This window comes from Bactrocera latifrons, unplaced genomic scaffold, assembly GCF_001853355.1.
Source record: "Bactrocera latifrons isolate USDA-ARS-PBARC rearing strain unplaced genomic scaffold, ASM185335v1 scaffold_13, whole genome shotgun sequence".
Lineage (NCBI taxonomy): Eukaryota > Metazoa > Arthropoda > Insecta > Diptera > Tephritidae > Bactrocera > Bactrocera latifrons.
The window spans coordinates 615,685-629,674 of record NW_017534741.1 but is presented as its reverse complement, the minus strand read 5'-3'; the positions used below and the strand labels follow the sequence as shown (position 1 = coordinate 629,674).

At 38.9% G+C, this 13,990-nt stretch overlaps 1 protein-coding gene across 2 annotated transcripts in view; it reads left to right on the top strand.

Annotated features, from left to right (window-relative positions):
• Positions 1 to 13,990, top strand: part of LOC108978976 (F-actin-uncapping protein LRRC16A) — an 80,985-nt gene that overhangs the window by 26,076 nt on the left and 40,919 nt on the right. For both annotated transcript variants that reach the window (XM_018949506.1, XM_018949507.1), the window contains exon 2: positions 9,759 to 9,856. In XM_018949506.1, coding sequence (XP_018805051.1) covers positions 9,759 to 9,856 — 98 coding nt within the window. The remainder of the gene's footprint in view (positions 1 to 9,758; positions 9,857 to 13,990) is intronic.

Sequence of the window (13,990 nt, the reverse complement as noted above, 5' to 3'; positions counted from 1 at the left end):
TCATGCGCCAAATCTTGGAAAAGACCCGTGAAAGGAGAATCGACACTCACCACCTCTTCGTTGATTTCAAAGCTGCTTTCGACAGCACGAAAAGGAGCTGCCTTTATGCCGCGATGTCTGAATTTGGTATCCCTGCAAAATTTATACCGCTGTGTAAGCTGACGTTGACCAGCACCAAAAGCTCCGTCAGAATCGGAAAGGACCTCTCCGAGCCGTTCGAAACCAAACGAGGTTTCAGACAAGGCGATTCCTTATCGTGCGACGTTTTCAACCTGCTTCTGGAGAAAATAGTTCGAGCTGCAGAACTAAATAAAGAAGGTACCATCTTCTATAAGAGTGTATAGCTGCTGGCGTATGCCGATGATATTGATATTGATATCATCGGCATCAACACCTGCGCCGTTAGTTCTGCTTTCTCCAGACTGGACTAGGAAGTAACACAAATGGGTCTGGCAGTGAACGAGGGCAAGACGAAATATCTCCTGCCATCAAACAAACAGTCGTCGCACTCGCGACTTGGCACTCATGTCGCTGTTGACAACGTCCAGTGTGTTCAACGTGGGTACCTGCTGACGACAGCCTTACTCCACGGCACTCTGAAGTACAGCGGATCAAATCAATGCGTAGATCAGCGCCCTGAGAATGCCAAGCATTTTCAGTACCAATTGGCAGTGTGGAATGGACACACTAACCACCTTGGTCGGGTTCGAGGCCCATCTAAAACCTCTGCCGTGCTTTGGGTCCGGCACCCGGTTGAAATGCAACTCCACATTCAACTGACAAACTCAGTTCTTCCCGCATTTGAACTGACAAAGTCAGTTCTTCCCGCATTTGGGTTTGAACCACAACCACCACAATACTCCCCGAGGAGCCAGTCCGCATGAGCAGGTTGGAGTTACCTCCAAGGGTTCCTGCTCCCCGTGGTACCAGAATTAAGTCTCCGGTCAGACCTCGTAGCCGAAACTACTACCAGTTGAGCTTCCATACTGCTCTGGACTGGTGGCCAGGGGTTGGACCCCATGCATACATCACATACACACACCAATCATACAAATCTAACCCTAATTTCCAACTAACCGCCTTCGCCGCTTAAATAATTCACGCGCAAACAACCCTAACTGTTCGGTATTCTGACTAGTGGAGATCACACCACTAACATCTAATCGTCCATCAGTCAAGCTAATCCCCATACCACTCGGATCCCTAATGTCCGAGTACATCGGGCACTCCGCAATTAAATGCGACCAATTTTCCAACCCCGCCCCACAAAAACACCCCGACTTATCTAATAGGTGCCCCTGATGCAAAAATGCATTCAGAGGCCCATGCCCCGTAAGGAGGAAACCCGGCCTCAGACAAAATCTGAAGTCTGGGTTATCCTCAACGAACCCAACGTCCCGAATGTACTCGTACGTCACTCGGCCGTTAGGACTATTGTCCCAACGTTGTTGCCRCCTACGCCTAACCCTATCATCTAGGAGCCACTTGCTCCCTAGATATCCCTCCCTCTCCACATCATCGTCTTAAATCCAATCGTTCCGCAGCATTGACACACTCAAACCCCTTCTTAACCTGAATGCAACAGCACGCTGTATGACAATCAGGTCAAGAGGGAGTGCACCTAGTAAAACCTGCATCACATCCGTAGAGACGGTGCGACATACGGGCAAACAAGCAAGCATCATACCACGCTGTATTGAGAGGAGTTTTTGAGACCCCCTGTCAATGTTGACAGTCATAGCTTTGAAGTTGTAGATAATTTCGTCTATCTTGGAACCAGCGTATAAACCACCACAATATCAGCCTAGAAATTCAACGCAGGACTGAAGTAGGCAATTGAGAAGCAAAGTCCTCTCTGGACAAACAAAAACTAAACTCTATAAGTCACTCATAATTCCCGTCCTGCTATATTGTGCAGAGGCTTGGACGATGTCAACAACGGATGAGTCGACGTTGCGAGTTCTGTGAAAAATTTATGTTCCTTTGCGCGTTTTCCACGCATTGGATGAAACGATGAGCTGTACGAGATATACGACGACATTGACATAGTTCAGCGAATTAAAAGACAGCGGCTACGCTGTCTAGGTCATGTTGTCCGCTTGGACGAAAACACTCCAGCTCTGAAAGTATTCGACGCAGTACCAGCCGCGGGAAGCAGAGGAAGAGGAAGGCCTCCACTCCGTTGGAAGGACCAAGTGGAGAAGGACCTGGCTTCAATTGGAATATCTAATTGGCGCCACGTAGCGAAAAGAAGAAACGACTGGCGCGTGGTTGTTAACTCGGCTATAATCGCGTAAGAGTGACTACGCCAATCAAGAAGAAGAAGAATACATTCAGGGAAATGTGAGAATTTATGTGTAGCCTTAACGTTTTTTACTTCTTATCATCCCGAGGGCATTGGATTGATAATCCACTTGCCTCATCCACCTGTCTACTCTTTCAAACATGCACTGACTTGCGCTGAATCATCTCGGCATCCTCCGTAGCTTATCTGACCGCCTATCAGCTAGTTTTTGAGCCTTTCGGCTGTCTGTGCACACACATATCATTGTGTTTAGCTGTCCTTCTCGACATCCATTCTGTGGTTTGTCTATTGTTTTTGCGTGTTTCTTTCGCCAGCCATTTCCAATTTGTAATAAATTTGCATGTCGTTTTGTTGCACACGCGTGTCTGGCGGCCGCGGCTTGTCCCCCTCACCTCGTCGTTCCTGATTCGTTGCTAGAATCGAGTGCTTTAAATTGTGGTCGAGCGCGTCCGTCGTCGATGGGGGCGCATGAGTAATGCATTATATATTTATGCTCCGATAGTCGCTGACAATCCGTGCTCTTTGTTGGTGCAGCTGCTATTGCCATCGGACGGCAAAGTGGGTCAAAAGCAGAGTGAATTTCCGTATGAAATGGAGTGCTGCAATTGGCTAGTTGAAATTCTCGGAATTGAAGTAAATAAACGTTGTGTTGGTTTTCATTTTTAGAGCTCTGTTAATAATTGATTTTTGATAACGTTGCAGAAATGAATCACCTGTACGCCCGGTGGGCTCGTGCCACAATAGTGAGATATGCATTTTGTGGCTGAAAGTTTAATTGGAAAATTTAAATAAGGTTTTTATTCGCAACGCTGATTAATTGTTTACTTGACTCTTATTCTTCTTGCTGCATATTTAAATTTAACTGGTTACTTTTTTAAAGTAGAGTTCATTTGCTTACAACTGACATTATTGAGGCTATTTTCAAATTTTAATTACATATAATTTAACTTTATATTAAATGTGAAGTCAATTTGCCAAAAAGCGACAAAATAATTTTCACCACTAACGGTAGAAAAATAGGCTTCACAATAGGCTCTTCGAATAACGAGTTGTCCTCTTTTAGCCTCAGTAACTGCCTTAATTCGTGAAAGCATGGAATTCACTGGAACCTCAAACTTTTCTTACAACAGGACCACCCCAAACCAGTTTTAAAATCTTTATCTTTTGTGTTTTATTTGTTGGCTTGTGCTTAGCAACTTCGCACTTCATTATGTGCCTTAAGTGCTCAATAGAGTTTAAATTGAGCGAGCTTCCAATTCAGGGCCAATTCAGACGTTGAAACCTTAGATCTTTAAATGTATTAGCAAATTTATATTACGCGCTACACTTCTTCGACATATTTTTTTTCTAGGCTGGTATGACTGGCATCTGTGCCAAATGTCAAATGAAAATATACATTAGTGTTTAGTATACGCTTATCTTTCTGATGTACAGAGAGTGCATCCGGCGCTTTTTACATTACTGAAATTATTCAACAAAGAAATTTTGTATGCGGAATCAAATTTCTGTTGCCGAAATGTTTAGAATGTTGGAAAAGGACTGTCGTGATAATTGTTTGTCACAAGCAAGAGTTTTTGATCGGTACAAATTATTCCAAAAGGGTCGAGAAGGCATTGCCGATGAAGCACGTCCGGGACGCCCTTCAAAATTATCTAATGATCAACAAGTCAATAAAATAAAGGAATTGGTAACAGTATGTGATCTTACTGGCATCGTTGGAATTTTGGAAGAATCAATGAAAACATTTTGAAAGATCATTTGGGCTTCAGAAAAGTGAAAATAGGATTGGTTCCAAAATAACTACTTTTTTTTCGAAAAACAGCGTCGAGTTAACGTCTGTGAAACCACGCCAGAATGTCATGAAACGTATTATTACTGACGATGAGTCTTGAATCTATGCTTACGACCCTGAAACAGACGATCAATCGGGAAAATCGTTTTGAGTCAATTGAAGCGCATTGAAGGCTCTTCCAGAATATGACGAAACAGTTGTTAGAGGATTGGTAAAAATGTTTGCAAAAGTGTATGGGGGCCAAGGGCGATTACGTTCGGGGTCCACTTAGATAAGCTATGAACAAAATCTCACTATTTTTACCAATATTCTACTCTATACGTTTTAGAATTATAGCGAAGAATAAAACCATATTTTCATTCAAAAACTTTTGTTAAATCGTAGACAACGGAATGTCTGCATCCGATTCTCTACATTGATTTAAAACGGAATTAAATTAAATTATAGTGAAAATCACCTTTCTCGTCTAATCATGATGTTGTCAGTCACATGCCAGTCGCTGTAGCCTGAACACACACACTCAATCAACGGGCAAGCTGGAGGGCTTTCATAACAATGCCCAACTGGTGCCATAAATGCCGCTTCCTCTGACATTAGTGCGTGTCAAAACGTGCTAACGGTAAATTCAATAAAATAAAATGCTGATACAGCTGATAGCCTCTGAAGCTAGCGCTGCATGCTTTATGTTGTACATATGTAACTAACATTGTATAAGCTTTTATAAATAAATAAATAAAAAAAATGCTGATAGATGAACTAAGGGCCAACACGAAGTACCGAACGGTAATCAAACAGCAAATTGTATAAATAAAGCAAATTGAGTGTCATCCCAGCTGCAACTGAACCGTGTTTACATTTGTCTATTACTTTTATTCATTGCTTTAACATATTTATACACATTTGTAGTACATAACCTATAAATGTTTGATACGATTTGTTGGATGTAAGCAATGTAATGATAGTGCAGTTAAAGTGCACTCGTGTTCTGTGTTATCAGCAACAATTATCAGTCAAATAAGGCAATCAGCTTAATTATACTATGTTGTTGCTATATATAAATTAATTATACTATGTTGTTGCTATATATAAATTCAATCGGTCAACATGCATACATAATTACTAGAGAACCCGTAATTAATCATCTACTCCAAGTGGGTGTAGTTTTGTACACACGTCCTTTTCCCTTTGCATAACTGTTTATTGTTGTGTTGTTGTTGTTTGCAAGCGCAGAATTTTATTGCTAATTAACCCTTATTTGATCTCTTTAATATTTTATTGCTATTTACTTTCGTTGTCATCTTCGTCTCTATTAGTTTCTTTACTCGCTTTGCGTAAGCTTCATTTTGATTGCATTCTCAAATATTTATTGGAGCTACTTGTAAATTGATTTGCATCTGTTCATTAGCAGCCTCTGTCATCCATTTGTTGCACAGCGTCACACACCATAAGCAATCAAAAATTGATATATTTTTTATTTATTCGCATTTGTAGCTCAGTGTATAGGTTGGACAGTTCATTTACCTCGCTGCTGCACGTGTGTATGTGGTGTACGTATGCAATTATTAATTGACAAGCTCAGTTTTTATGCGTTTGCATTGATGTCAATAGATGACATCCGGCAATCTAATCAAGATTTGACGAACAGCATTTGTGTGATGCAGCAGCAGTTTATTAATATTGAAATTTCCGGAAGTAAAAACTGATTTCCAAATGTTCGCTTTGTGGAAAACTGCTGAGTCTTTTGTTGTACGAATGAAGCGCTTATGAAAATATCAATTAAAACATTATTGGCTATTCATAAAACTGTTATATTATTAAGTGTCTTGATTAATTGATCCATTTGTTATGAATTAGTTGATACTTTTGATATATAGCTTGCATGGTTTTGGCGATAAATACATTAAACTGAATGGACGGAACCATGCCACCTTAACAAATTTTTCAAATCACACGAGTCCCTCATTTTTAATGTTTTCGATTAGTGACGTTTTGTCGCCGTAGCAGTCCGAACTTACTTTTTTCCAAGGCACACATGTACCAAGATATCTGAATTTTCGCTCCAATAATACTACTTAGTGTATCAACTTCTAATTTTTGGAAAATATTGTCAAATATTTAAGAATATTCGAAATACATATATGTACATTTATTTGCATATATGTAATCAATTTTTTGAAATTCTTACATAACAGTTAACAAGGACAAAAGTATTCTACTTGTGAGGTAAAGAGTTATCTTTTCGAGGTTCGAGGTTTTTTTTAAGAAAAAACACAGTGTTTAGTTTTGTACCTAGTAGATACATATGTGTCTCTATTTTTCCTTAATCACCTATACGTACATTGTTTAAATAGTTGTCACGCCACAAATACCGGGTAGCTTGAGTTGTATGATATACAATATTAATTTATTAAGAAAGGTTTTATATTTTTGCAAATGTTATTTTATTAAAATTTTATATATATGAGCGTATGTCTTTAGCGCGCCAGATCGTTGTTGTCGAAAAGTTTACTGTAGCGCGCAGGACGGGTGTTGTACACGGAAGGTTGAAAGCGAAGTGTATGTGACGAGTTGTCGAACGAATTGTGAGTCCTATCCCGATGTCCATCCTTTTTGTTGAGTGGGTGCAGGTGTGGTGAGTTGCGTTGGTGTGGTGCGGGGATTTGGGTTGCGTATCAGCTGTGGTAAATTAAACTGTCTTATTAGGGTGCGCCAGTTTTCCCGCGTAGAGTGGGTAGATGCTTAACTCATTTAAACACACAGAAACTTCAAATTTAATGGGGAATGTTTATTATCGTTCGAAAGCGCATTCTTTAGCATTTATTTTTTGACATAACCTCTTTCAAATGTTGGCCAGCAGAATTGTCCACAAAAACTTTTGGTATCCCCATAAGAAAAAGTCGACCGGCCCAAAACGAATATATATATATATATATATATATAACCAAATATGAATATTATATTTCACTCCAACACCATTACTATGGCCTCCTCAATTTCACTGTTTTTCATTTTTATATCTTTCGCGCTGAATTCAAGGACATGTCATTTGCAAATTCTCAGTCCAACTTACATTTATGTAGATATTCAGCAAATTCATTGAACAACAAATCCATAAGTGTAAAGAAGCCGAAAAGACTGACACGCTTAAGCGGAAGCTAAATGGAAGTATGCACTAGTGGTGGTTGCTTTCATAAATCCGTTACAATTGCGGAATGTAGAAAAAATGTTCTCTAAACAAGATGACATAAGTGGCTGTGATATCAAGTCGTGAACACGAGTATCAGCCAATTTCGCATGCATGAAATAAGCATTTGGCTACAAGCGGCTCGGCGCGTAACGGACGTGTCTCACTGCTGTTTACAGAGAAGCTACAAACTGTATTTTGTGCTTTATAAAGCTAAATTGTTTTATTCCTGGAAGCTTGCGAAGCACCGTGTTTGTTACCTTCGGTGTGTGGCTGTGTCTAGATTTGCATGTTGGTGAACATTTATTTCACACTCGTGCCACACACATGGCACACAGTGGTGTGGTGTACGAGTTTCTACGTTTAGTGTCTTGTTTGCCCCCACTTTGCTTAGCTTGGCGTGCCTGCCTTCCCATCAGCACATGGGCATCTTGTTCCACTTACCACACACACGCCACAGAATTTTGCTAAAATTATCGCAATAAAAATCTTATTTAATGCTCTCTGCTTTTTATTTACGCTTTCGTAGACGGTCATGTGGTATTATGGAATACTTAAAAAAATACTACTAGACACATTCATTGGAGGAAAAATATCACGCATATTTAGATAAAACCTTAGGGGATTGAGAATATTTATACTCTCGCAACAAAGTTGCTAACGAGAGTATTATAGTTTTGTTCACATAACGGTTGTTTGTAAGTCCTAAAACTAAAAGAGTCAGATATAGGGCTATATATACCAAAGTGATCAGGGTGATGGGTAGAGTTGAAATCTGGATGTCTGTTTGTCCGTCCGTCCGTCTGTCCGTCCGTCCGTGCAAGCTGTAACTTGAGTAAAAATTGAGATATCATGATGAAACTTGGTACACGTATTTCTAGGCTTCATAGGAGGTTAAGTTCGAAGATGGGCAAAATCGGCCCACTTTTTCGGGCATTTCCATATACAGTTCAAAAATGGAAGAAATCGGATAATAACCACGCCCACCTCCCATACAAAGGTTATGTTGAAAATCCGTAAAAGTGCGTTAACCGACTAACAAAAAACGTCAGAAACACTAAATTTTACGAAAGAAATGGCWGAGGGAAGCTACACCCAGGCTTTTTTTTTAAATTTAAAATGGGCGTGGCGTCGCCCACTTATGGACCAAAAACCACATCTCAGGAACTACTYGACCGATTTCAATGAAGTTCGGTATATAATATTTTCTTAACACCCTGATAACATGTACGAAATATGGGTGAAATCGGTTAACAATCACGCCTTCTTCCAATATAACGCTATTTTGAATTCCATCTGATGCCTTCTCTGTATAATATATACAGTAGGAACCAATGATGATAGCGGAATAAAACTTTACACAAATACGGTATTTGATGCGAGAGTATAAAATGTTCGGTCACACCCGAACTTAGCCCTTCCTTACTTGTTTTTTTATTAAATTGTTTCATCTCTAACATAAACGCTTCTTTGTCGCGGTTGCTTCAATAAGACTTAACTAAGTTTAATTTCTTTTCATATATTAAGTTTGCCACGATATTTGTAACACCAGAAAACGTTCAGTGTGTTTACGGAGGCCTTTCTATCCAAAAAGTAACTCCGGCAAAGAGTAATTTCCGCACGGTTAAGCTCCTCCAATCGTTGCACGATTTGATCCCAGAATAGTTAGTCAAACGCCCCTTGAAGTCATCAAATATACCAAGGACATATTTGTACCGAGTTCGCCCTTTAAGCCAAAAACTTTCCGGCTCATGTCGCATTGATCAATTGGCCCAAGTTTATTATGAAATATTTGCACTGTATATGGTTAAGTACCGTCTTATTTGTTGTTACATACGAAAACTACAGTGAACAACAGTACACAGCAGAATGTGAGTAATTCAAAAGCGACGGATGCTATTAATTTATAAATATTTCACTTAAGTGGTCAGCGGAGATTTCTCCATTCTGTCATATTTACATTCGTACTACACATTCGTATGTTTATATGGCCCACTTCTGGTTTGTTTGTCTTTACCATTATCTTATGATTGACAATCATAACAATCACTTAACTTAGACGCTTAAGTGTGCGTATCCGTAGCGCAGGGGCTCGACAATTGAAAATTAGCGGGAGCTAAACAGAAAACACAGCTGGAGCCAGGAACTGTGACCAATTTACCATTGACTATCGTGCGCCAAAGCTACTTCCGCGATTTTGAATGACATGCAATGCCTCAGCCAATAAAGCCAGACAGTTACACTTATACATAGTAGGAAATAGTAAAATTGTCTGAGCTTTTGAAAGCATGTTTCCTAAGTCGAAATTTGTATATACTGTTATTACTATTATACAAAAAAAATAATATGCTAAGAGGCCATATTGCAACCAATAAAAATGTGTAATGATGATCTCTTAATTATTCCAAATTATTTTTAAGGAAATATAATATTGAACTATGTAATTAATCAATCAATTACACTTTTCTTATTTACAGAAAGCGTTAAATCCATACTGGGCCGTCACACAAAAATTCTGGTCAAGTATATGGTTAAATTGGAGACGAAAGGTGACAAAACCGAAAACCGTGTTTTGGTAAGTATGACCTCAATGCCAATACTCACTCACATTCATTAACCGCACTTCTAATACAATTTCGCTTACCTCTTCCGTTGGAATTTCCTGCTGTATCGCGTAATGTAAAAATAGAGTTGTAACCTCTGACGCGCGACCTTGCCCGCCTTGTTTCTGTGCCGACGACACTCCCAGGCGTCGGTATTTCATTGTAGGTGTCATATTCTCTTCACTTGTCTTGCAGTTGAATACCCACATATGCATACATAACTTTATGTTTGTATGGTATGTGCTTTAAAATTACACTCATTACCCTGTAGGGAAAATCGTAAAGCTGAGTAAAATAATTTTCATATAATTTTTGAGGTATGACTTATCAATTTAAAGGTTGAGCTGATTTCAAAAAAAAAAAAAAATATCCGAAAATACTATCCGGGTCAACCTGAAAATTTAGAACAATATTCTAGAGGTGTTGTAGAATTTAATAAGACATTAAAAACTCGATTTATTGAAACCCATGTAATCCTTTAATACAGACGAACAGTTTTAAATCAACTCAGCACGTCACGCTGATCATTTATATTTATGTATAAACATTTTACATTTTAGTTACAAATTTTGTGGCACTTAGTATAGGGCATACACACGGCAAAAACAACACTAGAATGAGTGTTTCGAGAGTAAAAAGAGTGCTAATATAGAATGCAAAGAAAGTGGTCATTATTGTACATAGTCAAACATTTTTTACTCGGCTTCTTGGCAATTTTCTTAAAGATGTTTAACGAATACTGTATGTAAGGGTTTTCGAATACCTGTCTCAAAGTATTTTGTTTTAAACTTAACCACCTTTTGGTAACATCACCTAACACCACTGTTTTGTAATTTAAATTACTGATTTTAAGTAAGGTTTTCAATCACAATAAGTTTAGGTTCTGAATTGCCTTTTCACAATAAAATTTTAGACGGATCCTTCTGCATACTGGCTGAGCCTTACATATTTTAACTCTTAGTTTCACTATTTCTCTTGGGCTCATGTGTTACACATAATATTTTACTTGTAGTTATGACACTTCGCGCAGCCAACCCACAATTAAATTGTCATTAAGATGACATAAATATGCGTTGACACATGTTGAGTTATTTGATATGTCGGTTGAAATTTTACTTAGGCATTCAAACGTTTATTCTACGATATGTGTATATGTACTATACATATATAGAATTGATTGTGTGTACTGTGTCATGGTTACTTTGTGGAGGTGCCTATCCATCTGTGTGCTTGCGGTTAGGCGTGCAAAGAGTTCACTCGCCGAATGCGGCGACAAAATGAGAGCAGCTGCTTCAGCAGTCATTAGCTTGAACCAGAGCGGTGTAAGAAGACAAATATATTTTTTAAATGAATTTTTGAAACATCTTTTCATCGTATCGTAGCAACAATTAACCTTTGACATTGAAGCTCGTTAGATACGAATTGCATTGTAAATAATTTAATTAGAATATAATAGAAAATATGTTTGCTATTATTTCACTATTGTTGCAATTTAGCAAGAGACAGCTTTATCGTAAAGTTTGTCATTTTTGATGTTTTACTTACTGCTGCTACTTGTGTTGTTTACAGTAACTTCAAATATTTATTTCGGCCAACTTAGAGATGATTAGAGATCGTTAGAGCCCACATAATTCGTCGATCACTCAAAAAGAATCTCGATTGTTGGAGGGAATTATTTAAAAAATACGATAGGGATGCTCCGAAACACATCAGTGGCATCGTGACAGATGATGAATCGTGGATTTACGTGTATGAGCCCCAAAATAAACAGCAATTGACTGAGTGATGTTCGCGCACGAAGTACTTCCAAACAAATATTTGCAGGTTTTTTCTGAGAAAAAAAAAATGGACATAGCGCAACCATACAGCTCTGGAACAACGAGGAACAGTAAATGTTGAGTAGTATACAACCATTTGTATGCCAGTTGTCTTTCAAGAAATTAGGAATACCAACCGCCGAACCGAATCACTCTTCACCACGACGATGCTAGCTCCTCCACATCTGAAGGAGCTTTAAATGCATTCAGAACACATGTTTTGAAGATACAATAATCAGATAGAAATGAGTCGAAAATTGTTAAAATCTTAGGATATATTTTTAAAACACAATAAAGCTATTTTCGATGAATAAAATTTGTTTTTGTTTTCAAGTCCTGAAAATTAAAAGGCAAAAGCTTTTTGTCTGCAGTCTCGAGCGACATTAACGATCACTCGAATGACTATTAAACATTGGAAATGACCAGTGCCAGCGCCAGCGCGGCTGTTGACAGCGACGCACGTGAAAAATGCTGCAGCTGTCATGGTGGAATTCGAGACTTGCGCCGATGCACCAACACAAGCACAGACACCAGGCATGCAGACGATCACAGCCAATAAAGTGCGCTCAACGGCAGAAATAACAAAGGCCCACTGACAGGCCGCAACCATCAGGGAAACGGAGCAGACGAAATTCATTCAAAGCGTCACATGCGCACACATACAAACACTGGTTCATACTTATATGAACAGTGCACGGCCAACATACATACATATATGTTATTGCTTTCAAAAAGCGTGTATGTTGTAATTTTATTACCCGATTGGTTACCATCTTTACCGGTTATTGGGAGCGTGCTTGCTTGTCGACGGCAATTGTGTTCGGATTGCAATGCAGTGCGTCAACAACAGACAATAAACGCGTAAAAAAGATTGAGGCACATAAACAGAAAATAAATTTTTATGTAAATTAAAAACAACAACATGTGCAACATATTTGTTTTGCGGAAAAGTTCGCTTTTGTCATTGTCATGGACAGTCAACTCTACATATATTTATTTATATGAGTAACATGCATTTATTGTTCAATATGACAAAACAATAATACTGAACACCTCGTATGTTTCTAGTGTACTCAATATGATTTCTGTTGACTTTTAGTAATGGGTTTGAGTTGGTGTACAGTCAAACAATATGAGGTATGACAATTAAGGAATCAGTCTCATATTCCATAAAAACCGTATATTTGAAAATTATTCTACAACTCTGCCATCCCCTTCAAAGTAGTTCCCTTGTTCAGCTATACAGCGATCTGGAATCGTTATAGTTAGTGTGACCTAAGGTGTGAGCAAATGGTGCGAGCAAATGTCTAAAATCTGTTTAATAGAATTTATTACATAGTTTAATTTCGATAAGTTTGGTATGCTAATGTGCCTGTTGCTTAGACTAGTTTTGCTGACAAACGAAATACCGTTACAATGTCTGCGCGAGTTTCAATAAGTTCTGCGTATTCACTTTCGCTACCTCTTCTAGTGTCTCATATCGTGGGGCCCTTCTTCTTCTTAATTGGCGTAGACACCGCTTATGCGATTATAGCCGAGCCCACAAATGTTTTAAAATTTGATTGCTAATGCGCGTACACGAAAAGTTCCACTGTTTGCCTGGTGCCTTGTTCTTGACATTTTTTGCAGTCATCTCGAAGGGATGATCCTCTACAGGCGTGTACCGTCACTGGATTGTGAGCAGTGAGTTTACAATCATGTTCCTACAGTCCTTTCTATCAGGAGTGAGTAGCAACTCTGTGTATTTCTGATCGAACCTTTGCTTGTTGTGATCGGATAACCTCCCATATTCCCGCACCACCTGCGTCTGCCTTTTTGGGGTCGTCAGTATAAATGTTAATTGTGTTGTGCCTGGTAGGCATAGGCCAACTATCTCTGTCTAAGTTTACGTCGAATTTTCCTTTCCAATTGAAATGTGATATCATACAGTCGGTATCTACCAAACCGTCTTTATCCACTGAGCTATGCCCGGAAGTTCTACATGTCAATTCTTTTTCCGCCAGTAGCCGTCCAGCCGATTTTGTCCACCAATTTCTAGCGCAGAGGTTTATAGGTGTCAGGTTTGGTACCTATTCAAGTCAGTATTCAATTCACCAACAGTCCTCAAACTTTTGCAACGCCTGCAGACTGAAAAGTCTGTATTATTTTGTTAAATAATGAATCACGAAAGGGTGAGCTTTCGTGGAGTATGAGAGGTTTCGCCAAGGAGTATTAGAATTGATTTCTAAATTTTTTATTTTTTTTTTGCAATTTGTAACCAATTTTCATTTTGGGACTGCTTTGCCGGGG